At 35.0% G+C, this 27,848-nt stretch overlaps 1 protein-coding gene across 1 annotated transcript in view; it reads left to right on the forward strand.

Annotated features, from left to right (window-relative positions):
* LOC150092727 (carboxy-terminal kinesin 2-like) overlaps positions 1-27,848 on the forward strand; it is a 230,065-nt gene that overhangs the window by 194,764 nt on the left and 7,453 nt on the right. The window contains exons 11-12 of the mRNA XM_090414368.1: positions 8,612-8,751; positions 22,981-23,130. Coding sequence (XP_090270494.1) covers positions 8,612-8,751; positions 22,981-23,130 — 290 coding nt within the window. The remainder of the gene's footprint in view (positions 1-8,611; positions 8,752-22,980; positions 23,131-27,848) is intronic.

The raw sequence follows: 27,848 nt of genomic DNA on the forward strand, positions 1-27,848 counted from the left end.
GTGGTTAGCAGTGGTGTTAGAGCTGGGTTCTTTACTTTTAGAGTGGTAAATGAGTGGAATCAGCTGCCAGAGTCTGTTGTGAGTGCTATGACAGTGAGCGAGTTCAAGGCAAGGTATGATAGATACTGTGAGAATGTCGTATAGTTGTGTGGACATGATGTTTAGGGCCTCCCTCGATGAGTCTAAGGACTCCCTGGAGTAGCCCGAAAATAATTATAGTCAGATAATGAGCTGACTTTGAACCCAAGTTCTTTGTTTTTTTTTTTCTAATGAATACTGGTACTTTATTCATCTGGAGGAGAACCGTATCGATGTCACACATAAATAATGATCTGATTCAATTTCAAAACCTTGGAAGACTAACTTATTTACTTATAACTGAATTTACTTATTTTATTATTTGCTGTTGTATAGTCTATAATAGAATTCAATCCTCTTGCTGACCATGTGAATTTATGAACGTCCTTTTGTGTGAACTTTGTATTTATTATTCTCAGATTATTGTAGATAGAGAAATCGATTAACCTTTCATCTAGTCCATTTCTATTTTTTACTAATTCCCCAAAGGTTCCAACATGATTTTGGATTTTCATATTGTCTACATGTTATTAAATCACAGTAATAACATGCCATTTTTGTTTATTTTCTCTGTTATATTTTGGAGCCGGTTAAAGAAGTCCAAACTTTCTTCTCTCTCTTCCTCTGGAGCATATAATCCAAGAACTGTGAGATATCCTCTATTAAGTTTCAATCTGAGTTGTAATATTCTTTCATTCCAGTATTTATAGTTATTGATGTTGTCTTTATCTTTAACCAAAGATACAGGAGACAAGGTTGAGATGGTTTGGTCATGTGATGAGGAGGGAGGAAGAGTTATGTGGGAAGAAAGGTCATGCAGATGGATGTGCAGGGGAAGAGGAAGCGCAGACAGCCAAAGAAGAGATGGAGGTAGATGGTGGAGGAGGAGGACTTGAGGATGAAGAACTTGGATGTGGCTACAGCCCAAGACAGTAGGTTGTGGAGGAGACTCACCACAAACAGCAACCTTACTTAAGTGGGAAAAGCTGCAGAAGAAGAAGATGTTGTCTTTAATGGATTTGTGAATCATGATTGATACTCCTGCTCTTGCCCTCTGGCTATAGATGCTTATGTAGTTATCGGTTTGATTGGGTTTTCCTGATTTTTCTTCTTTGTTTCAGTCGATACTACAATTTTGACTTTCTTTTGATATAGAATTTCATCTATTTGATTTTCTTTATGAGATAAACTTCTTACATTCCAGGTAGCAGAATGAGTGATAATCTTTTTCCACTTGGTACCTTTAGCTGGTCTAGGATCATTTCCATTTTGAGTGGTCCTTGAATTCTTTCTTGAAGATATGAAAGTAATTAGAATACTTGTGAATTGGTTACTAGCCAAAGCACGAGGTGTCACTAGTGGTGGGGCTGCCATCTTGAGGCAACTGGGCTTGCCTTTTTTTAGTAGGTAGTGGAAAACATAGTTTGAGAGGAAATAATCACCCTTGAATTTGCTCTAATAGCACTTGGGGGGGGGGGGGTGAGAGAGAGAGAGAGAGAGTGAGTAGAGGAAAGAAGAGTAGAAGACCAGTCTACAGTCATGATATCTGCATATTGTAAGAAGTAAGATCAGGTCTAGCTCGGGTATCTCGGATTTGCCATGTCTTGCTCGGTCATCTCGGGTACTCACAGTGTGAGCCGCTGAGTGACAGTTACAAACAACCACTCGGCCAATCAGGCTGAAAATTTGATTCTTTCTTTCTTGATCCTTCTCTTTTACCTTTTACGGTGTTGAGGTAAGTATTCTTGCAACCATACTTGAGGATAAGATGGTCAGCCCTATGCCTCCCAGTGTATCCTATGTCTGTAGATAAGTGTGTTCATGGGGATGAAACACCCATTTTCCAGGTGAAAAAAAATCCTATATGAGACCAGCTAACTCACCTTTCATCGAAAGAGACCAGATAAAGGTTCCTCACGTCAGCGATGGGAATTGAACCCAGGTCTTTCCAACCAAAGGGCTTCATCTATACGGACTGAGTTATGGAGGCTCCTGGCAATTTGATGCCATGTTCAAATTTTCAACCCAAATAAATCTAGCCATTTCTTATTAAAATTTATAAAGCACATGAATTAAAAATAATCTTCTTTGAGTGCCATCTTCTATCAGAAGTTGGCGACCACCTTGGCAAATTTTGAGGGATCTTCAGCCACTCTGAACAGTCTCTCAGAGGTCATGCCAGTCCACTGTGTGATGGGTGAAAAAAAAAACCTATTTTTCGGGTGAAAAAAAACCCTATATGAGACTAGCTGACTCACCTTTCATCGAAAGAGACCAGATAAAGGTTCCTCACGTTAGTGATGGGAATCGAACCCAGGTCTTTCCAACCAAAGGGCTTCTATACGAACTGAGCTATGGAGGCTCCTGGCAATTTGATGTCATGTTCAAATTCCATCTCCCACTGTGTGATGTCCGCATGGTTAGCCTAGTGGCTGTGCGCTTTGCAACCATATGACTGGGGAAGGAGTGTCCCAGGTTCGATTCCCGTCGAAGACGTGAGGAATTTGAGGATCTTCCTCAGCCATAGCCAAGTTAGCCGGTCTTGGGCGCGGGCAGTAGGTTTTTTTCCGCCAGTTTATCTGCTGTTTTTCATTCCGTAAGCAGGCAAACCAGCCCCATGAACACACATGGATCTACAGGCATAAATACTTAACCCCCCCATGAGGGGACTCAACTCACCCCACTAGGGACAGGGGAAAAAAAGGGAGGAAACTCCATACGAATACTGTGTGATGTCTGCCAGCCAAGATTTTCTTCATCTTTCTTGTCTTCTTCCATTTATCTCCCCTTTTATAATCAATTGCAGTATCTTATATTTTTCATTACGAAGTAGGTGACCAAGATATGCAGTTTTTCTTCTTTTTATGGTATCTAAAAGTTTACATGACTATTTCTTCCAGTACTTCTTGAGTGGACGTTTTTGCTGTCCATGGGATTTTTAGCATTTGTCTGTATAACAACATCTCAAAAACTTCAAGTTTTTTTATCAATGTTGTCTTCAAGGTCAAAGTTTCCGCACTGTACAACAATACAGACCATACATAGCATTTAACCATGTGTACTCTAAGTTCTAAATTTAAATTGCGGTTACACAGTATAGATTTCATTGGGAGAAAATGTTTTCTTGCCATTTCAATTCTAACTTTTATTTCCATTTCTGGATTGTTCTTCATTTAACCAGCATCCAAGATATTTAAATTTTTTCACCCTGTTTGTTTCCAGTTTAAAGAAAGTGCTGAATTAAGAATTGGTTTCTTGCATGTGATCATGAATTTAGTTTTGGTGATATTTGTTCTTCATCCCATTTTTTCACTCTCTTTGTTCACTAGTTCAAGAAGATTTTGAAGATCCTGAATATTGACGGCCAGGAGAGCTGTGTCATCAGCATGTCGGATGTTATTGATGATTTTGCCATTTACATTAATTCTTTTCTCTCTTCCTTTTAAGATTTTTTGAAATATGGCTTCTGAATATATGTTAAAAAGGAGAGGCCAGCACACATCCTTGCCTTGCTCCTCGTTTAATGTTAATGAAGTCTGTAATAATGTTAATGTTATCAACTTGCAGATAAGTTTATACATTGGTAACATGACTATTAAACTATTTCAGGAAATTATAATATATACTAAATATTAATTAAAAACCAGAGACCAAAGACCAGCCTCTTCCCTTAGACCTATCTGGAGTATACCAGGTCCCTTGCAGCTATAAAATGTCCTACTATAGTGAAACAGGCAGGACAGCTAATATCAGGATATATGGACACAAAGACTACATCTGATTTCACCAATACAGCCATTCTGGGCTTGTGGGCCATGCTCTGGATACCTGCCACAGAATACGCTGGAAGAAAGGCCACTTTACTACACTGCAGCAAATATAAATATGAAAGATTGTTCATGAAATCAGCCTCAGCTCAAATGGGTGCATGAGACTTCCCCAAATCAACTTGAACCCAATTTAGCCTTAGGGGCACCTTTAGGACTCTAAGAACAATGTTAGTTACTCTCTTTGGCCTCATTTGCTCATTGTTGGTGCCTGCATTCACATATCGTAGTTTTATGTTCTCATGAAGATGGCAAAGTAAACGTGTGGACAGACTTATGTGTTCGTCGAACATGTTGTTTATTATTTTAACGGTATAATAGAACACAGAAACTAAGTAAAAATTAATTTATTAACTTGATGCTGATATTTCGCTGGTATTATAACCAGCATCTTCAGAGCACAAAAACACTGTTTGTCACAATTTTTTTTTTTTTTTTTTTTTTTATTTTTTTTTCAAATAGAGAGCGCTAAAATCAGGACTCTAGTCTTTGTGTTACTGCTACAATTTTGTTTTAAGTACACCATGTTGTTTTAGTCTCGCGTATTGTGACAAACAGTGTTTTTGTGCTCTGAAGATGCTGGTTATAATACCAGCGAAATATCAGCATCAAGTTAATAAATTAATTATTTACTTAGTTTCTGTGTTCTATTATACCGTTAAAATAATAAACAACATGGCAAAGTAACATTGCCGAAATATAGGAACTATTGATTCAAGTTTTCTTTTAATTAATATTTAGTATACGTTGTAATATCCTGAAATAGTTGACTAGTTATCAATTTGAACAGGTGCCTTTTGGTTCCAATATAAGTTTTCAATGATCCTGATGTCTTTCCCATCTAATCCAATTCTTTTTAATAATTCAGTCATTTTAGTATGTTGGACTTTGTCAAATGCTTTTTCAAAGTTGAAGCAAATGAATACTTCCTTGTTTTGGTTTCTACATTTTTGAAATAAGATTTGAGAACTGAAAAGAGCCTCTCTTGTTCACAAACTGCTTCTAAAGCTGAATTTGGTATCACTGATGGTGTGTTCACATTTTCTGTATATTCTTTTTTGAATTATTTTCAGAAACATTTTGAGAACATGACACATTAGACTGATAATTCTATAGTCATTATGAGTTTTTGCATTTGCTTTTTTAGGTAGCATGATGAAGGTCGACTGTCACCAGTCTTGAGGGATTATACTTGTATCGTAGATCTTATTAAATAGCTTTACTAATATAGTAATGTTGTTGTTGCCTTCTACTAACTTTACTATTTCTACTGGTATTCTATCAGGGCCTAAGGCTTTACCATTTTTAGCCGAGTTCAGCACATATTCTACCTCTGATCTTAGAATGCATGGACCTTCCATTTGTTTATAAGTGTTTTCTGGATTTTGTCTGTTATCAGTAAATAGTTCTTATACATATTTCATCCATTCTTGTATTTTATCATCCTTTTTGGATGTTATTTCTTCCTTTTTGTTTCAAAGGATACTTGAAGTTTCTCAGCTTTTTGTATAGATTAAAACTGTCATGTTTTTCCTGTTTAGATTTTTCATTCATCTGGATTTTTTTGCTTTTTGATCTTGTCTTTAATAATTTTCTGAACCTCTTTATATTTTGTTGGACTATGATTTTTATATGATCTGTATTGATCCATGAGAGAAAGAATTCATCAGTTATCCAATCTTTCTTTTTTACTGCTCTATCGGGACACGAGGTATTGGCACATTTCTCTGTGAAGACAGATTTTAATTTGTCCCATGATTCATCAACCCTCATGGCATCATCATTCTTGAAAAATTATATTTCTTGACTCAGTTTTTTTCTTTCTCACCCCCCCCTTATCTCTGGTTTTTTTTAACTTTCCTAGATCAAACCTTTTTTTGTTGATGTTTCTTAAGTATAGCTTTCAGCCTAAGTTTTAACTCTGTCACCAGTAGATTATGTTCAGAAGCAATATCTGCACTAGGATAGATTTTTGTACTCTTTATGGAACTTCAAAATCATTAATTAATTAGCAAGTAATCAATTAGGTTTCTGACTATATTTGTATTATTATCCTTAGGTGATCGCCAAGTATATAGCCTTCAGGGTGGTAGCTTAAACCGTGTGTTTGTGATTATTAGTTGCTCTTCTTGGTGGAATCAAATAAGATGGTCCCAGTCCATGTTCGCCAACTAAATCTCCACTGCTACCTTTCCCAACTTTAGCATTGAAAGCACCCATGATGATGTTAATATCATGTTTCTTTGTATTTTTCATTAGTTCTTTTAATTGATCATAAAATTCTTCGATCTCGGTATCATTCTTGTCACTAGTAGATCTGTTGTTGACCTTTCACTTTTAATAACATCATCCTATCTGAGTAGGGGATGAAGGTCAACAGTGACTCATTGGCATCTTTGTTTAATATTATTCCAACTCCATTCTGATTGTTTTCACTACTTCCAGAGTGGTACATTGTCATGTCATCAACTTGAGTTTTGCTTGATCCTGGACACCTAACTTCACTCATTCCTAAAATTCCAATTCCAATCTTTTCATTTCCTGGATAGCATTTCTTAGCTCTTGCTTCATACAGGATTCTAACATTCCAGGTTCCTAGTAAAAGTAATAAAAATCTCGAATTATGTGCAGGAAATTGAAGTGAATCAGCATTGGCTGTTGCATGCCTATATGAAACCAAAAATGTATGAAAAGTTTCTAATTCAGTGGTCAGTATGTATACTATGAACTGGCTTTTTTTTTTTTAACTTTTGTAAAAAATGATGAGCCTTATAAACCCAAGGAGCTATACAAGTTCATCCAGAGCAGGCTTTTACAATCATCCATTCCTGCAGTGGGACTCAAACCCATAGCCATTTGGTTGGAGAGCAGGTATGCAATTCCCTCAGCCAACCAGGCTGGCAATTTGATGCCATGTTCAAATTTTCAACTCAAACAAGTCTTGCTGTTTCTTTATCAAAATTTATAAAGCATATATAAAAACAACAATAATAATAAAACTCTGGCTATTAATTGTATTGTTATGATTCTGTGAAATGAACAAAATTTCTAATGCTTTTAACATTTCAAAATGATTTTTCTTAAATAATGTCACTAATGTCTATTTATAAAATTCAGTGTACCACTCAACATGTACACTGAATTAAATCAGGCTCAGCACCTTAAATAGCTTTCTGTTTATTATATATAAACTTAAAATAATAATAATAATAAAAACACTGAAAGCAGCTCAAAAATCGCTGCTATGCATTCAGATGTTTAATACTACACTTAACCTTGACTAGTAAATTATATTAACTTGTTCCATTATGATAAATTCCTGTCTGGAAGATATTTCTCATTTTGAAATAATGAATTAATTGCTTAAAAACCATCTTTATCTTTAATTATATTGACAACTTGAATAATTTGCTCTTTAATAAAACAAAATTGTAGGCTTTAACAGATGTGATTAAAATAAGCATCATAATGATTTATTTACCTTTCATATCATGATATTACTACTACTACTACTTATTTGATTTAATACACATCTTATTTTGTGTTTCATTAAGAAATATGAACATAGGATAAGAAGGTAGTTATGCCACTGGCTAAAGCACACTCGGAGTATTATGCTCAAATTTGATATCTGATTTCCTTTGTGTTGTAGAAATTCTGGAAAGGGATCTGGAGATAAGTAACAAAAGTAATATCAGGACTCAAGAATATCAGTTATGGGAAGAAGTTGAGGAAATGTAAATTGCAAAATTTAGTGGATAGGTGGATAAGATAATATGATAGAGATGTTTAGTTAGTGAGGGGATTTTACAGGATCTTGAATATAGTGGAAGATGAGAGGGGAAGAACAAGTGGCTATCCCTGGAAGTTGTGTAAAGGTTAATATTTATATTTATTTCATATATGTGATTCACCCTTTCCTCCCCCAATTCCTTAGGATGGATTGAGCCATCCTAATGAGGGATTAAGTATGTATTTCATGACTGTATCCATGTGAGTTCACAGGGCCAGTTTCCTGTTGTCAGGGACAAAAAACCCGAGTTTCCAGGTGAAAAAACTCTCTACCTCCGTATGAGAATGGCTAACTCACCTTTAATCAAAAGAGACCAGATAAAGATTCCTCACGTCATTGACAGGAATCAAACCCAGGTCTTTCTGACCAAAGGGCTTCATCTATACCAACTGAGTTATGGAGGCTCTATAGGTTAATAGGGAATTGAGGAGTAGATTTTTTTACATAGAGAGTGGTGGGTGAATAAAATGTGTTGTGAATGAGTTAAGGTTTAATATGATATACAGTATATATTGCTCAATGAGTGAGACCTATGACATTGAGTGACTCCATGGTAGCTTGTTATAAAATATATATATGTATATGTATGGAAAATTTATTATAGTTAACTTGATGCAGCAAACTTTAAGGAATATTTTTATTTTATTTTTTTAATTTAATTATATTTTTTATAGTAGAGTAGGTTTGCTAGTAGAGTGAATTTCCTTTGGAATAGTGATTCTATGAAACTGGTTATGTTGGGTAAGCACAATTGCAAACACTATAATGGTGTTTGCTATTGTGGTAGATGACTGCACATAGCCTGTAATTCTGGAGTCAAGTGCTAAATATATTTTCTAATATAGATTTTAGTCTCCAAAAACATCCCCAAAGTATATATGCTGTGATTTCATCTTTATTTTCCTCCTCTCAGGAAATTTAAACCTTGTAGATTTAGCAGGCAGCGAGAGATTGAAGGAGTCTGGATCTGAAGGACAAAGGCTTATAGAAACTAAAAATATTAACCGCTCTCTTTCTAATCTTGGAAATGTTATTATGGCCTTGGCACAAAAGGTAAGATAAATGAGTTTTATAAAGGTTAACATGCCTTACAAAAAAAATTTTTTTTGTAAGGCATGGAATAATTTATGTCTTTCTAGACATTAATCACCAATTATCATACTGAGACTTTCTAATAGGCATTTATAATTTTCATGATAAATACCTAAATGAAGTAAAGTTTGTCACCTGAAAACTATTAGGTTATGAGGATAAAGCTGCTTCACTTTCAAGTTCCTCTTCTTATCCCTGTAACAACATAATGGCATTCAGTGTCTGTCCACTTTTGTTGTTGCCACAAAAACTAAAAAGTTTCTGTGACAACAATTCTGTCCAGGGATCAGACAGATACTGAATGCCAAGGTCGGCAACAAATTCATGTATAGTGTTGATGTAATAAATTAACTAATAGCTCATACCAAATAAAGATTTCTTCAAAGGATTTCATCTTTACCTTAAATTTCCCCAATAAGATCTTAAATTTTAAAAAGTTTAATTATTTATTAGTATGAGACCTAATATGGAGAGTCTGGGAGAAACAAGATCGTGTTGGGAGGAATGGTGAGAATCTATGCATAAGAGTGATGAAGTTATGAACTGTTTTAATGATATGAATGTTCATAATCATTGAGATAATTGTGATGAAAAAATGATTGTGTGCTCATCTGGTTTGGACCATAGAAACTAAAAATATTAAGACATAAGGATGTCTGCATAAGTGAAGCACTAGCTGCAAATAGAAATCTAAGTTGTCCAACTGGAGCATACAGACTACAGAGATGAGTATATAAAATTGCCTAGAAGTGACATGTCTGTACACGAATGCCAGGAGCATCAGAAACAGAGATTTGAGTTTGTTGCCTCAGATTGCAGACATTAGTAAAATGTGGCTCTCAGAACCAGATATTGGTTGATTGATTACCGCATGATGTTGATAGTCAAACTAAAGCAGATGCGGTTGGATATTAGACTTGTGCATTGGATTGGAGATTGGCTATCTGATAGGTATCACCAAGTGGAGTATGGGAGAGCAATATCCTGGAAAAGGAAAGTCAGTAGTGGCATGCCTCAGGGGTCTGCTTTAGGGCCATTTCTGTTTAACCTGTATGTTAATGATATTGGGAATAATCAGTTTACAGATGATGCAAAGTTGGGACAAATTATAAGGAGTAGAGCAGATGTTATGGCCTTACAAAAAGACGAATAGGTTGAATGAATGGGCATAAGAGTGGGGATACTAGTTCAACGTTGCAAATTGTGATAACATGTAAGAAAGTTTTAAAGCGAATACAAGTTGAGCAGCTCTCAGATGTGAACTGTAGATTAAAATATACAAAGATTATTGGAAAAAAAATGAAAGAATTTTTGAACAGGCATGTGGTGAGGTTGTCTGCAAGGATAGAAAAATCAGAACTCCATGATGGACACAGGAAGTTAAAGAGGCAGTGAAGGAAAAGAAGAAAGCATATCAAAAGTTCCTGGCAAATAAGTTGGCTTTTGCTCTTAGAGAATACAGAGACAAATGTTAGAAAGCAAAACACTGTGTAAAACTAGCTAAACAAAAGTCATGGGAGGACTTTGGCAAGAATATAGAAAATAAATATCAAGAAGGTGGCAAAATATTCTGGAGGTTGTTGAAGAAGCTAAGAAATGGAGGAAAGAGTGCTGTAAAAGGAGTTAGAGATGATAAAGGTGACATGAAAACAGGAGGAAAAGATATCCTCGAAGTATGGAGTAATTACTTCGAAAAATTGTTAAATGAAACAAGCAGTGATAGCTAAGTGGTAAAAAACACTCAACAGGCATACTGTCAGGAATGCATATCCATACTTGAAGTAGAAATAACCATCAAAGGCTTGAAATGCAGGAGTAGATGATATTCGACCAGAAATGCTGAAGTATGGTGGTATAAGTCTTACACTGCATAGTTCAGAAAGCCTGAACAAAGGGACGAATTCCCAATGATTGGAGTAGAGCTCTAATAGTACCCATATGTAAAAGGGAAATAAAACTGAATGTCAGAATTACAGAGGTATTTCCCTACTGAGTGTTCCTGGTAAGATATATGCAAGTATACTTGAGAAACAGTTGAGAAGAATTGTGGTAGAAAAGCTTGGTGAAGAACAAGCTGGATTCAGGCCAAATGGAGGCTGTCAGGATCAGATCTTCACTTTACGACAAATAGTTGAGAAAGCATGAGAATATAACAGAGATCTGTATTTAAGTTTTGTCGATCTAGAAAAGGCATATGACAAGGTGCCAAGAGAGAAGCTATTGAATATGCTATAGTTATATGGTGTCAATGGGGTATTATATCAAGCAATACTTCGTCTTTATTTTGAGTTGTAAGTCAGCAGTTAGAATTGAAGGAAGTACAGGAAGATGGTTTAATGTTAAATCTGGTGTGAGACAAGGATGTACATTATTCCCTCTGTTATTCATTATCTGTATGAATCACATTATGAAGGAAAGTGGTATTAAACATGATATCAGAATTGGAGATGTTAATGTCAGCTCTTTGCTTTATGCAGATGATGTTATACTTCTAAATAAATCTGCTGCAAGTCTGCAAGATTCTCTGACTAAATTGAATAGCTGTTGTAATAGATATGGTATGAAGGTCAGTAATAAAAAGACAAAGATAATGAAAATAGTCAGAATCATTGAAAATGTCAACTGTGTTGTGAATGGAGAACCTGTGGAACAAGTAAAACATTTCAGCTACTTAGGCATGATTTTTGCTGAAGATGGTAAATTAAATATAGAAATAGACAACAGAATCAGCAAAGCTGGTATGGTGGGAAGTCAATTGAATAAATTCATATGGAATAAGAAAGAAATTAGTCGGAACACTAAATTAGCTGTATACAAGACTGTGTTCAAACCAGTTTTAACTTATGGATCTGAGAGCTGGGTCAGAAGTAAAACACTTGACCAAAGACTAGAGACCGCAGATATGAGAGTCCTGAGAAAGATTATAGGCGTGAACAGATGGCATCGATGGCAATATCATATTAAAAACGAGAATATTAGGAAAGAATTTGACATTGTCAACATCCAGAAATGCGTTAGCAGAGCTAATCTCAGGTGGTATGGTCACTTAAACAGAATGGACTAAGAAAGATTAGTAGCAAAGCATGTGTTATCTGCCAGGTTGGCAGGAAAACGACCCAGAGGAAAACCAAGATATAGGCAGATGGATACAGTACAAAGTGCCTTAGACAATAGAAATATAAGATCTGATAATGTTGGAGTCTTGACAAGTAACAGACTGATTTGGAGAAAAATTGTAGATAGGAAGTTTGTAATGATGTAAATTTTTCATGTAGTACTATCATATCCTGTACAACCCTTGAGGGTACATGTCAGGAATTTGATGTGATCAAATTTGGGAAACAAAGATGGAATGTAGAATTTACACTTGGTGGGGATATATTGTTGGAGGTAGAGCAAATAGGAGATCTTGAGGTGATGGTGGATACAGATCTAAAATTTGGAGAACACATTGCCAAAATTGTGAGGACAACGCAACAAAGTCTGGGAATAATGCAAAGGACACTGACTTGTAGAAGTAAGGAGATTCTGGTTCCATTGTATAAGGCATTGATTAGGCCACATATGGACTACTATGCTCAGATTTGGTCACCTCGTTTTCAAAAGGGGTTTGAAAAGATGTTGGAAGGGTCCAGAGGCAATTGACCAAAATAGTTTCTGATCTCTGGAATGTTGAATATGAAGAAAGGTTGAGATGATGCAATTTGCAGAGTCTAGTGGATAGGAAGAAGAGGGGTGATATGATAGAGACATACAAGTTGGTAAGGAATTGTTATAGGATTAACATTGAAGAAGTTTTTCATAAGATGGGAGATTGGGGAAGAACAAGAGGTCATCTATGGAAGCTATATATAGAGAGTGTGAGGAAGTTAGTGAGAAGCAGGATTTTTACACGGAGAGTTATGATTGGAATACATTGCCTGAGAGTGTTGTGTCTGCAGAGAATTTGAATGTGTTTAAGGCAAGGTATGATGAGCTGTGTGTGTATAACAAAGGGACCTCCTAGATGAGTCTTTCACTCCATGGGGTCTTAGGAGAATAATAATAATATAAGACTGGTATTGATTGTAAAGGGTACAATATTTTTAGGAAGGAAAAACAGGAGAGAGAGAGAGGGGGGGTGCTACTAATGATATCGGATGATTTGAGTCCGTTTAGGGTAGAAAGTTATGACTGCAATATTATTATTAACATCAGACTGCTAAAGGAATCAAAAGACTGATTGTGAGAGGTATATACTCACACAAAAAGAAGTGACTATGCCCCAAACCCATTCATAGTATCTGCACCTGCCACGCTATCAGACAGTGCACTCCACTCACCAACCACCCTTCATACAAAGAACCTCCTTCCCCAACTCTCTTGGTCACCCCTCCCACATACATACCTCAGAGAGGGCCTCAGTTCCACCTATCTCCCTCTATCCTATGAAAAGCTCTTCCATACTGATCTGGCAACAATCCCCTCACCAATCCATTAGTCTCGGTCACATCCCTTTTCCCTTCCTCCCTCTCCTCTATACATAAGTTTCAGCAAATTGCATTTCCCTCTGTCCCCACATTTCACTTTCCAGACTCAATATTGACCCAGTGAATTCATCCCAACATCCCCCCCCTTACACACATCTGAAAAACTAACAGGTCTGCATATAGCAGTACACATGAAGCCGAATCAGCATCCTGTACAAAGGAATTACAATCCCCCTACTTCTGCATATTAAGATCCTTCTGATCATTGCAACAATCAGTTGTGAGGCTCTCACAGGTTTAGCAATGTGATCCCCCAAACTTCAAGCCCCTCTGTCCCAACATTCTCCAAAATCTCCCTGCCATTTGCATACTTCACATGAAACTGATATCCTCACCTACCCAACCACATAATTCATTGAGATCCACATTTCCTCCCCAACTTTGCATCACTGACAAAGAGCTGCACATCTCCAGGCTAAGCCTGTCTCAATATTAATAACAGTGAATTTGAAGTTATTTTGTGTGAAGTGGAATGTAACTAGATCAAATACATGTTGAAATGTTTTTACAGACCTAGTGGATCAGTTGCTGGTGGCAGTGAAATGCATCACCAAACAAACATGATGGGCACTAAACGAGAAATCATAATCGATGACTTTAATTATCTGAACGTTGATGCTATAGTGGGGAAATTTCATGAGAAGAACGATTTTATTGGATTATTGCAAGACAACTTCGTTAACAGCATGTGACAGAGGAACTTGGGATCAAAGGGTGTTAGACGCGATTTTAGTGTCAAGTGGAGTTTCAGTGAAAGATCTAGCTGTTCTGCTTCCTGCTGGTAGAAGTGGTGAAGTCTATGGATGTTCTGTTCTTGTCTCAGGGCCACTACCCATGGGTAGTGGCCCTGAGACAAGGAGTGATGAGAGCTTGGTCCACCTTTATTACAAGTTGCCTCAGTCCTGAAGATACTTCAGGTGCAAACTTTGTTTGCCTACACTTTGGTAAAGGATTAAACTAAATTTATTATAGTCTGACCAAGTGGAAAATAAACTTCCAAGTGAAAATAATGTGTGATAATCGAATTGCACAAGAGTATTATCAAGAAGTTGATACTGAGTCAACTTCTCAGTATCACTGGAATAGTGGCGACGATTTCGGAAAAGTTGATAAGAGATTGCATATAAAAATGGAGTGACAGAGAATCTATACTTGCAGGGAAGAATATAGGGTGTACTAAGGGAAGATCACATTTGAGTTACCTGCTCACATTTTATAATAATGAAATGATCGAGAGTTAGACAAGGCAAATGGATACACCGTGTTAGTCTCAGATTTTACTAAGGCTTTTGACAGGATACAACATGAAAAGGATTATCACACACATTATTTTCACTTCTAGAATCTTTCTTATGCTGACACAAATTATACAACAAGGTTAATGGCATAGCTAGTTCAGATGAACTCTGTTTTAGCATTTAAGCTGATGTCTTATCAGCATATATTGCCAAATTCTTATTTAGTTTATACAACAGCTCTAATACTTCCTCATGCATCTAAGTTTCTTCATCCAGTGTAGAGGTAGCATTGCGCTCCATACTGCATACACCAGGTTGACAGCTCTCAGCAAAATGGTTACTCATTAGTTGAATAATCTCTTGTTCAACTTGTTCTTAGCCTGCATACAATCTGTTATATAGGCTGGAGGATATGGGATTGAACTATAAACTACACTGGTGTCCAAAAGCTAAGGATGAACTACATTTTTACCTGTATATGAAAAAATGTTCATGTCTACAGTCAAATGTGAACATAAATTTATTGCCAGCATACTAATAGATATTACATAAAAAATATGTTAGAAATTTCATAGAAATTAAATTGCAATACATTTTTGGCAACAGTTACAAACTTCCTGAGGACATGGTTAAGCAATTAATGTACAGTGCTTACAGAAAACTGTGCAGAGAGACATTTTAGTATGGAATATGCCCACCCTGAACTGCGATGCAACTTTCACATCGTACCAAGTTTAGCATCATGTGATTCAGGAGTTTTTGAGGCAAACTGGTTCACTCCTCCTTCAGAGCAAGGATAAGGCCTTGTTTGTTTTCTGGAGGGGAATTTCGAGCATCAATGCTCGAAATTTCCTTTTGTGTTCCAAACGTGTTCTATAAGGTTGAGATCTGGAGTGTGTGTTCTGGCCACTTGATTCGATTAATATCCTTGGTCTCCAAAAGTATCTCCACTGCCCGTGTGCAATGTGTTCTGGCATTGTCTTCCATAAAAATGAGTTCTTTACCTACAACACCACAGAACAATTGAACATGATGTTGAAGAACTTCATTGCAATATTATTCACCAGACATAGTCCCTTTTTCTAGCACTTTTACTTGGTGCATCCATTAAGCATAATGCCTCCCCACACCATGACCCCAGCACCACTATAGTTATCCCTTTCAAGAACATTCTCACGATGGTAAGCAGTGCCATTTTCATGCCAGATCTAGTGTTGTCTAGAATCAAAGGAAAGACTAAAGCTTCCAGGTATGTAAAATAAATAATAAATAAGAAAATTCAAGTTCCTTCTTTCTATCTGACTTCTACATAGCACTAATGCTGTGGGTAGTTCTGTAATATTGTGTTATTTATTTATTTAAAATAATGTAATAGAAATAAAATTAACAAACAAAAAAGTCAGATTAGCAAAAACATTATATTAAAAAAAAAATACAAGCATTATTCCACAGATTATATTTGAGAATATAATCCTTTTCCACTCTCTCATCTGATATTGACTTGCTTTCTTACCCTCTTCATGCCCCATGGCATATAAGGCTAAGATCCATTTTTGGTTGCCACTAATTCTGCTTCTCTCCCAACCAGCCTTTTTTTTATTTTATTTTTTTTTCTCATTCTCTGCTAAGTTAATTTAGGCCTTTTCCTTCTGGAATCAAAGCTACTCTTGGAATCCCTGCTTCCATTCTCAGTACATATCCAATCCATTTCCATCTGCAATTTTTTTTTATTTCACTGGTGATACTTTTTTGTTCAGTCTGTTTATATGATTCATCATTTGTTATATGTTGGGCCGAAATATTTTTTAATGTTTTATGCAAACATTTAGTTTGAAAAGTATTTAATTTAGCTTCCTGTTTTTTTTTTGGATCAGTTTCCATGTCTTTTATCTGTATAAAAATAATGCCTTAATAAATAAAAAAAAGTTCATGCAGTATTTTTTAGGCAAAGTTCCTCTAGTTTAATATCAGCGTTATAAAAAAATACTCTTCAAGGTTTAAAATTCCATTAGAACCTCTTAAAGCAAATTTTGCAGATATGTTTTAGCAGTTCTAATGGATATTAAAGATTTTGAAGTTCTTTGCAAATTTGCAAGGATAGTGGAACCAGTATCCTTATAGATTTGCTTTAATAATATAACTTAGCAGTAATCAAGTTTGATCCTAAGAAGGATTTCCTGTCCAGCCTGGTAATGGTCTGTCCCTCTGTTACTCAGGTGCAGTCTGTTTAACCACTAAGTTATAGGTCACAAACTTTATTACCAGTAATGGAAACTCAGATTTATTACATTCAACTCACTAGTATAACATACTACTGAAAATGTTCCAACCAAAGCTCCATAGATAAATGCCATGTTCAAAGAAACTCACTATAGCAAACTTTCCAATATAACAAACTATTTAGTTGTATTTCTGAGTTTGCTATATTGAAAGTCAGCTGTAGTGTTATAAATAACTTTAAAATGACACTTGGGTAAAAGAAAGTTAATTAGCCAGAAAAAATTTGCACACCTTGGATTCTGATGAAATCAGAATTCAACATGCTTAAATTCTGAAATAGTGTTCTTGTTTCCAAAGCTACAGTTCTTTATGACTCCAAAATAACTAAATTTTTCCCTATCCAACTTATCCTGATTGTTGTTTTGTAGAAAACAGTATATACTTAGAAAATACTAAACAGTTTCACTTAAAAAATTTCAAATTACATTTGTTATTCAGCTTTAATTTGGAATTTATTTTGAAATGACATAAATGTAGGACATACATTTTCAATTTATAAATTGTACACAATTTTTTCCATAACTTTAACAGTTCACTGAATTAACTCTTTGTAGAAAAGCTTCTTCACATCATTCTGTATGATTGACAGATTGCATTTGGTGGGGAGGGGGGAAAAGAACTATTTAATGCTTTGAAACTTCATTTTGTTCTACATATAAAATTGTCCTCTGTTGTGAAATGTCATTTCTCTATGTAAACAATATAACCGATGCTGTTTCTGCACAGTTATAAGTGCTGATGTGTGTGTGTGTGTGTGTGTGTATATCATACTTCCAGCTACATTGTGGTTTCAGGTAGGATAGTATATACCATTTGCAAACATTGAAAAGTAAGTTGACATTATGTTCCTTTAATCAAGAACTAATTAATCATCTATTGGTGTTTGCTCTCAGGAGAGGAAATATAATTCCCAGTTGCCTGGAAGATTTGCCTATTATTTGTGAGACCTGATTTGATTAGCTCTTTATTTTCTTTCTTTCTTTCTTTCTTCTAAAACACTGGCATCAGTCTGGCCTGGTTGGCCAAGTATATAGCATCTCTTCTCTCCAACCAATCTCTCACTGCAGTCATGGATGGATATGTGTGTACATGAACATCTTAGGGTCGGAGATTGATTTCATTATCCAGTGTGAAGCCTGAACTGGCTTAAAAAAGTTCTGTTTGGTCACTTTTGAGTGGAGTTTCTGGATTATCTAACCCTTAGCCCACTCTGTACTAATGAAATATTAACAATGTTCTTTTCCGATGTCTGCATTTTTCAGTTGGTTAATCTTTAAAAGTGTAGTATGACACCAAAACAACAACAAAAAAAAAACCTGAATGACTACAATGATATATGTTATTGAGTAAACAGGTTTATTAACAAAGAAATATATGCTGACACATGATATGTACATCCACAAGTATTGGTGGAATTTTTGTCGAATAAAGCATCAATGACATAGATTACGTGCACTTTGTCTTTCAAGACAGATTTCATAGCACATGCAAAGGTTCTCTGTCATCCTGGAGAACAAAGATTAGGACATCTGCTGGACATAGCATGTAATTTTATCCCTTAGTTCATCAAGGTTTGATCTGCAGGTCATGGTGGAATACCAGTTCCATCAACATACCCCAAATGAAGGCATCAAGTGATGTGAGATTAGGAGAACATGAAGGGTACTGGATTTCTGTGAACGACAAAATGAGCCTCCCAGGGGAAGTGGTCTGATAAATAGGCTCTAGAATCACATGATATGTGACAGGTTGCTCCATCCTGTTAGAATACCTGTGCACAAAATGGAATGTTGTTTGCATGTGACATATCCTATGAAAAACCTGGGTGAATGGAACTAATGCATTCTCATTGTAGTGCACACATCATATACGGAATAGCGAACACTTGAATAGTGTTCGCTATTCAAGGTCATGGTTACACCATCCTCTTCAATGAAGTAGGGTCCAATTGTCATGGCCAGAAACCACACACACACACACCATGCAGTGACCTTGCTGTGACCTACTCGAGACCTGAATTTGTCTCTTGGACAAATTCAGGTCTCGAGTAGGTTAACATTTTGTGGTCTCCTAAATGTCCTTTGCATTGCAGCAGAACACTCAGTATGTCGAACCTCCTGATTAAGACAATGATGACACTATTGCTTGGGGCATGCTGGACTCCATGGAAGCCATGTTATAAGAAATGTTTTATTTTATTTTTTTCAACTAGTTTCACTGATAATGTGATCAATGTTTTCGGAAATATCTGCTATAGATGATGGTATTATAAAAATGAGTAACTTAATTATAGGGCATTGGTTAACATTAACAGAGAATATTTAGTCTAGTTCATTTAGTAGTATTGAAGAAAGATGTAACAGCTGGGTGAGACTGCAAGTGCTGTCTTCATTGTTGATCTGGTGCACATAATGTGTGTGTTCATGCCTTGAGGCTAGAGCTTTTTTTTTAATATGTATATATTATTTTTTAGCCTATGTCAAAAATCATACTTAGTAAATTACTAAAACCGAACTTTATATAGTTTCTATATTCGGCTATGAAACAATATGGGATGTAATATCCCTTAATTTTAAATAATCATACTTAGTTTTTATTATATTTAGTTGATGTGCATATCCTCCCATTGAATATTTGAATGCCACCTATATATATATATATTCCATGTATGGAAATTTTATCTAAATCCATGTAATATTGTGCTTTTTTTTTTTTTGGTGGGATGGAAAGCTAAGTAGGACTCACGGGTATTCTTTTTTCTTCAGATGCTAATCTACTAACATCTTCTTGATAACAAAAATTTTGGGAAAAAGACTTACGATGGTTTTCCTTGATGGTTTGGGGGATTAATCAGTTGCATATAATCTTTACAAAGCTACACCAATAAATAATTAAAAGAAACACATATTAACCACAGTGAAAATTATTTAATTGTAAATATTTCATCCTATGTATCTTAGGACATCACCAGTACAGTACTTTAAAACAATAATAGGAATAACATACAGTTAGGGCGCATGATTACAATAGAATCTCATTAAATGTGCATAACGTGCTACAGAAGTAAAAAAAAAAAAAAAAAAAAAAAAATATTTAACACAATTTTGTATGACAATTTCACATACTTTAGGAATAGTAAAAATGTCGTTGCAGTTTAAGTTTGGTCTGTGTAGTAGCGCTTCAGAACTTTCTTTGTATAAATGTTCATGTTTATATAAAGATCTATGTAAAAGTTGCCTATCAACCAAATTTACAACTTGTTATCTTCTCCTAAGGACAAACTCTCACCTTTGATGTTGCCTGGCGTTTATGAGATTCCATGCTCATGCAAATTGTCTTACTTTGGACAGACAGGTAGGTCTGTTCAGAAACGCATCTCGGAACATCAAGATCACATTCGTTTTTTTAAACCGCAGAAATCTGGCCTCTCTCAACACTGAATTGAAAATCCAAACCATAGGATCCATTTGGAAAAGTCTAAACTTACATAGATCTTTATATAAACATGAATGTTTATACAAAGAAAGTTCTGAAGCCCTACTACACAGACCAAACTTAAACCGCAACGACATTCTTACTATTCCTAAAGTATGGGAAATTGTCATACAAAATTGTGTTAAATATTTTTTATTTTTATTTATTTATTTATTTATTTTTACTTCTGTAGCACGTTACACACATTTAATGAGATTCTATTGTAATCATGCACCCTAACTGTATGTTATTCCTATTATTGTTTTAAACTACTGTACTGATGATGTCCTATGATACTTAGGATGAAATATTTACAATTAAATAATTTTCACTGTGGTTAATACGTGTGTTTCTTTTAATTATGATCGCACCACAGGTCTCATTATTTAAAAAAAACGCCAATAAATCCTCTATGCTTGGTGCTTTATACATATATAAAGGTTTGATGGTCTCATTTCATATGAAACCTTTACAGTTCCATAACATCAGCTTGAAAGAGATTCTAAGTTTGATATTTTGAAATATTTTGCATTTTACTTTTCTTGATTTGAAAATGGTTAAATGCACAAAATATAAAAATAAAATAAGTATGTATTTCTTATCTAATAACATGTCTACAAAATGAGAACTCTGTTTTAGTCTGCTCCAAGCTATTACTTCCCAATCTCCACCATAGATTGTTTAATAAGCATGCAGATCAACGAGTTGATATTCTGATTTTTTTTTTTTTTTTTTTTTTTTTTCCCCCTCCCAGAATTATGATTGAGTTTAAACTTCCACTTGGTCAAAAGTTATAAATGAAGCTATATAAAAAAAGATTAAAACACCACTGACTGTCACTATACAAACTACTGAAAAGTCCTGATCAAAGAACAGTAGGTACAATATCATGCTTAATGAACCTGATTATACCCAAATCTACTATAATAAACTATTCCTGTGGTTACTAGGAGTTTGCTGTAGTGAGAGCTAACTATAAAAATATGTACTGATAATATAACTCATTTGGTTATGAATCCATATTTTAGTAATAAAACGTCTTTTTTAAAAAATAACCAAAAATACTGTGTTGATAAAGTGGTCTGGAAATGGTACAAGTAGTAACAACACAGGATTCCTATTTAGAACAATTTAGTTAATTAGAAAAAGATTAAAATACTTCCATGAGAACATGAATATAGGTCCAGTTTGTATTTATTGAAGGATAGTTGTACTAGTTTAAGGGCATCATAACATCTAAGTATTCCTTACTATAAATGTTATTCGTATCTATACTGAAGTGGGCATTTTATGAAAATGCAGAAAAGCAATAGTTGGATTGTTGCAGAATTCTTGGAAAAGGCTGCCCCCCCCCCAAAAAAAAAATCTTTAAGATATAGACTTTCTGCTGAACAAATCTATAAGTCAATAATATGGTCTTATATTTAATGTTTCTGTACTGCATCAACACTGTTGGAATCCATAGATGCAAACCTGTGATTTCAAAAATTGTCCTTTGAGTTTTATTGAGGGAGACCAGAAAAAGGCATGGATGATCGAAGCAGATATTCCAGGAATGGTTCACTAATCTCTCCCAAAGTAATGGGATACCCTGAAAGGATTGGACTTCCAGCAACCACTATCATGGTTTTGTTTAGAATAGTTTTTGAACATATGGAAATCAATGTTTTCAACTGAAGGTTGAGTTAACTGTTGGTATATTATTCTTTCTGGAAAATAGAGAATTTCATTCTGCAAAATAGGCACACTGGCAAAGGAGAATATTTATGCTTCCTGTTTGCTGCCAGATTTTATTGCCACTATCCAACTGATGACCAATGGCTCGTGAAATTATTAGAAGATTGAAATAATTTCATAGAAAAGATTACTAAGAAAATGATATTGATTTTGCAAGAACACTCCGGGAATTTCATTCTAGATTCACTCTTGGGAGGTTCCAGAGATCTGGGAGTGTGAACCAAGAAATTGATGACATTAATATAATATAGCATGACAGCACTGCTTCTATTAATAAATCCTGACACTAATCCACTACCAGAGAGCTAGAAGAGGATAGCAAAGAATACAGGACTGAAAAAATAGAAGACAAAAGTGTCATTTGGAAAATAATGCCAAACTATTTAGAAACATTAATTTTGTAGAAACAAAAAAACATGTTTAGTCGTCCTTAGAGTGAATAGTCTGCAGAAGCTTCTGTTTTATCAGAATATCACTACAAGAAGCATTTAACACTTTTGGATCATTCAAAAAATAAGCCAACTCAATAATACTAGAGTTAGCTAATATAACTATACAATATAAAATTGCTTCTCTCAGTATAGCATATCAAATTAGATAAAAAATTACAGTTGGCCCCCTGAACAACGTGGGGGTTAGGGGTGCTGACTCTCCACATTGTTCTAAAATCCATGCATAACTTTTGACTCCACAAAAGCTTAACTACCAAGAGTTGAACTGTTCTTCAAGGGTCACTGTATTTATAAACCTGAAAACACTTCTTGAGAGTGCATATCAGGAAATTGATAATAAATAACAACACAATACTAACCAAATTTGGAGAGATTTTACTTTGGTTCTTACTCAGGATCATTAGTATTTCATACAAAATGATATGTATTTGTTAATTTTGCATTTTCTCAGTTTTATTTTAGATCTCTGATATTTTTCAGGCTGATCATATACCTTATAGAAACAGCAAACTTACCCATCTTCTCATTAACTCCTTGGGAGGTAATAGCAAAACACTGATGTTTGTTAATGTTTCTCCAAATGAAGAACACTTGAATGAAACTTTAAACTCTTTACGATTTGCTAATAAGGTACGTTAAGATTTTTTATTGAATGTATATATATATATATCAAAAATATAAAAGCAAAAATATTACCCACTTTCTTTGGTAAATCAGCCTTAGTGAATTTATTGTTTTTTTAATTAAAAATTTGATGATTTGATTTCAATTCGAGTTTCAATAGTGGCATAATAAAAAAAACCTAGAATACATAATAAAAATGATATGTGTGTTAAGCACACTAACTTTTGACATGCTCTGCAGATTTTTTACAGAAGTACAACAAGTCAGTAGAGGTGTTGGAATACCTCTACTGACTTGATTATATCAATCTTCAAATCTGAAGTTGTCATACATTTTGTTAATTCTCACAAAAACATCAGAAATTGAAAATCAAAAATTCAACTCTGATCTGTTTGAAACAGATCAGAGTTTAATTTAAATAATTAAAAGAGCCTATTTGTAAAGCTTGTTTGGTCATATTGTATATGCAAAATTCCATTGTTAAACCTTCCTGCATTCAGTATTGAATGGGATTGCAGGAATACTGCTTGATGAAAGATTTTTCAATATTGAATGGAAAGTAGTTAATTCTCACAAAATCTGAAATCTTGCAAATCGAAAATGCAACTCTGAACTGCTTCAAATAGAATTATATGTAAACATCTATAAAGGCCTATTTGTAAAGCCTGTATGGTTTTATTGTACATACAAAATTCCCATTGTTAAACCAGTCCTGCATTCAATACTGCCTGACAAAAAATGGTTCTTCCTCAAAAAAAAAAAAAAGTTAAATAGATGTCATCATCAAATTCCTGATATATACCCTCAAGGGATGTACAGGTTGTGATAGTACAGGCAGCCCTCGATTTACATCGGTTCAATTTATGCCAATTCACAATAACGCTGATTGCCTGCCGTGCTTTCTTACTGTAGTGTGGTTGACTGAGAAACGGCACTATCAGGCACTCTAGTGTTTACCTTCCTTCACCCTAATGTAAAGGTCATATTTTTACCAACCAACGCTACATTGTTACTACAGACAATCTTCCAGGGAGTCATTTCTGCATTTAAGGCTAATTACTTACGGCATACGTTCCTGCAAGTAGTCAGGGCTACGGAAGATGATGTGATGACCTTGAGAGAGTTCTGAAAGAATTATAACATCTATGATGCCCTCAAAAACATTGCTGATTCTTGGAAGGAAGTAAAGCGATCAACAATTAAAGGAGTGTGGAACAAACTGTGCCCTCAATTCTGTGATGATTTTTGTGGCTTCACAGAAGTCAGAAAAGCTGTGTTGAATAGTGGCAATGCACTGCAATTGGACATTAATGAAAATTATGTCATTGACTTACTAGAGCCCCATTCACAAGAATTAACCAATGAAGATCTTATGGAGATAGAGAAACAGCTGATAGAAACACAAGAACATGAAGACTCAGAAGATCCAGAGCCAAAAAAGGTTTACTACAAGAGAATTAGTTGAAGCCTTTCGTCTCATTGAAGTGGAATTTGCTAAGCTTGAGGAGCAAGATCCTAACATTGAGTAGTTTACAAAGGTTTCCCGTGCAGCTAATGAGAACATCAGCTGCTAGAAGGCCATTTATGATGAAAAAAAAAAAAGGTTGTGCAAACAACCCTAGATACCTTTTCCAAAAAACTGACTTCAGTGGCAAGCTTCCCTCCTCTAGAAACAAAATCAAATCTTGATTCTTGAGCACCAGGTCCATCCTCTCTAGCACCAGAATCTTATCCTGATTATCCAGCACCACATCCATCTTCTGATTCATGCTAGCCTACCTTCTTGCCTCAGAAATGCCCCTCCAGCAAGCAAGACATTGATGCAACTTTCAATGTTCTTTTTCAAAATTTCTCCTATCTAAATATTTTGTATGAGTTTGTTTTTGTTCTGTTTGTTTGAAAGAGCACAATTGTTTCTATAACTTATTATTACAGTATCACACTGTATTATTATTACTACATATGCACTCTTCATCAGGGATCCGAGTTACATACAAATCCGACTTAAAGACGTTCTTAGAAACGTATCCTGTTCGGAACCCAGGGACTGCCTGTATATATAGTTGAGTATTAAATTGATTCCTATTGCACCGTGTTGGTGAATGAATCATTTGCAAAGCTTCTTTGAGCTTATGGATGTATTTCATTTTGGTTATAACATTGTTTCTCTTTAGCTGTGTGGAATTAATACATCCAAGGAAGGCTGAACCTGATTTATGAGCAGTGTCATGTTGCATCACACCACTGTCGGTACCCTGAGGGATGTGACATATGCCATATCAACTGATGAGGAGGAAAGAAAAAAAACAAGCGCTTGAATTATTTAAATTAAGGGGATATTAAATCCCACATTGTTTTAAAACCGAATAAGAAACTCAAAGATTGGAATCATTGAGTTTCATGCCGAATATAGTAAACTATAAAGTATCGGCGATTACTAGCGTGAGCTAATGCAAGTAGTCCTAGTATGTAGTACAATCTTGGGCAACTCGCAGCAAAGGTGGGTAAAATTCTGATCACTATTCTTGGTATTTTCCATAATGTAAAAACACATTTCCTAGGAAATGTATGCTGTTATTACATTACGGTGAGAGGTCACCACCCAGACCGGTTTCAGCCTTTATTGAGGCTTCATCAGTGAGTAGCTAGACCAAAAATTAATACCAAAGGGTATAGTGAAAAGAACTTATATATTCTGCTATACGAGTTGTCAAAAAGTGCACCCATTAAGTTACTTAAATATAAAGAGCCAATAGCTTCATTTTGGCGATATAAACATTATTTAAATTAAAATAATGTACTACGTACTAGGACTACTTGCATTAGCTCACGCTAGTAATCACTGATACTTTATAGTTTACTATATTCGGCATGAAACTCAATGATTCCAATCTTTGAGTTTCTTATTCGGTTTTAAAACAATGTGGGATTTAATATCCCCTTAATTCAAATAATGTTTATATCACCGAAATGAAGCCTATTGGCTCTTTATATTTAAGTAAAAAAAAAAAAAAGAGCTTAAATACCTAAGGGATATTCTAATAAAAAATGGTTACAATATGACAATAGTAATTAACATGTTACAACAGGCACTGAGAGAAGAACCCAGTAGTCAAGAACAACATGATTGTAAAATAACGGAAACTATCATAGGTGCTACTATTTTACAATCATCAATGCTAGCTCGTCTGCCTTTAACGGAGCCAGGAATTTATGAAATATACTGTGCTTGCAGGATTTTTTGTAAGACAGTTGTGTGTTCTGGAGAAATTTCATCTAAATGAGTGATCATTAATAATAGAAATATTAAAAAAAAACATAAATCAGGTTTAGCATTCCACGCAACCAGGAAGAAACATAATGACCAAAATAATTTGCATCTATAAATAGGTTTCAGAAGTTATTCACCTGAGTGCAATAGGAAAGAGAATATAATACTTAACTACACATTGTCCACACTTATAAGAAAGTTTAACTTAGCAGAGATAGGATGAGAAATCATTCATGTTAATTGTTGTTTTACTGAGGGGTGCTGCATTGATTTATTTTGAATGATGTGCATAATGCTTTTGTATATTAATATCTTTTAAGTGTATTTTTTTCCCCTAAGCTGACTACCGAAAGAACTTGCTAAACTAGTTGCTGTAAATAAATTAATGTTTGACTGTGATATCTTATAGAATATGAAAAAATAACTATAGAAGCTTATTACATTTTTACAACAAACTAGATCCTGAAATGTCTTTCCTTTGGTTGAGACATCTCTGAGTCACTTTAGAAACTTATCTGTAATGGTCATAAGTTCTCCAACAGTGAAATTATTCCAGGCCTTTTTCAGATTATACTTCATTGTACTTCAACAAATCCACACATGTAACACTGTAAAGCAGATGTTCTCCAAGACAATACACACAAAGTAGTAGGATCAAGATCAAATGAGTTAGATATCAAATTGTTTTCCCACACTTCCAGAAACAACTTTTTGCAAAACATATTTGTCAATATTTTCCTAAATGTGTAAGTCTCCATATTGCAACATTCATTTTGCAATTTTCAAAATACTTGCATTCCCAAAAATTCAGAAAATCTTTTGATTAAAAGTAGAGAATATTTACTTCATTTCAATGAAAATTGTTTAGCTCTTTCTAGTCAACAGTTACTGATTCGAGATTTCTACAATAGTAAGAAACTGTCTCCACCTGTTTTCTTTCATGAAAATGAAAGCAGGCAATTTATGGACATCTCCAGTACTGCTTCTGGAAATGTCACAGTCTCTTTGCCAACATGAAAATTACCAGTTGGTGTTGAGGAGCAGCATCACCTAATCTCAACAAATCGTACACATTTTGCAGTGTCATCAGTTGGTTTTCAGGGGGTGCTTAAGGGTCAAAGCTGTATAACTGAGAGGAGACCTCCACATAGCCTTTAAAGGAATGCGGAGAACCGGCCAGGGCTTCTGACCTAATGTCCAATCCTCACCTTCTCGTGGTGTACCCTGTTGGGTATCTACTTGGATACTGAACGAACAATAATGGGCTGGCAATTTGGGATTTAGCTGACCAAATTGTATTCTTATTGGCTTAAACCAATATAGAAAATGATGGTACAATATGACAAAATTTCATGCCGGCTGGGGCGTTGCCCGGTTAAACAAGGCCCCCCCGTTATTTTCACCAGGGAATCAGGGTGAACAGCGAAAAGTCACCTACTGGAACAAATCTGAA

This window comes from Typopeltis vanoorti, chromosome 25 (genome assembly GCF_054136105.1).
Source record: "Typopeltis vanoorti isolate ZY-2024b chromosome 25, IOZ_Tvanoo_1.0, whole genome shotgun sequence".
Classification (NCBI taxonomy): domain Eukaryota; kingdom Metazoa; phylum Arthropoda; class Arachnida; order Uropygi; family Thelyphonidae; genus Typopeltis; species Typopeltis vanoorti.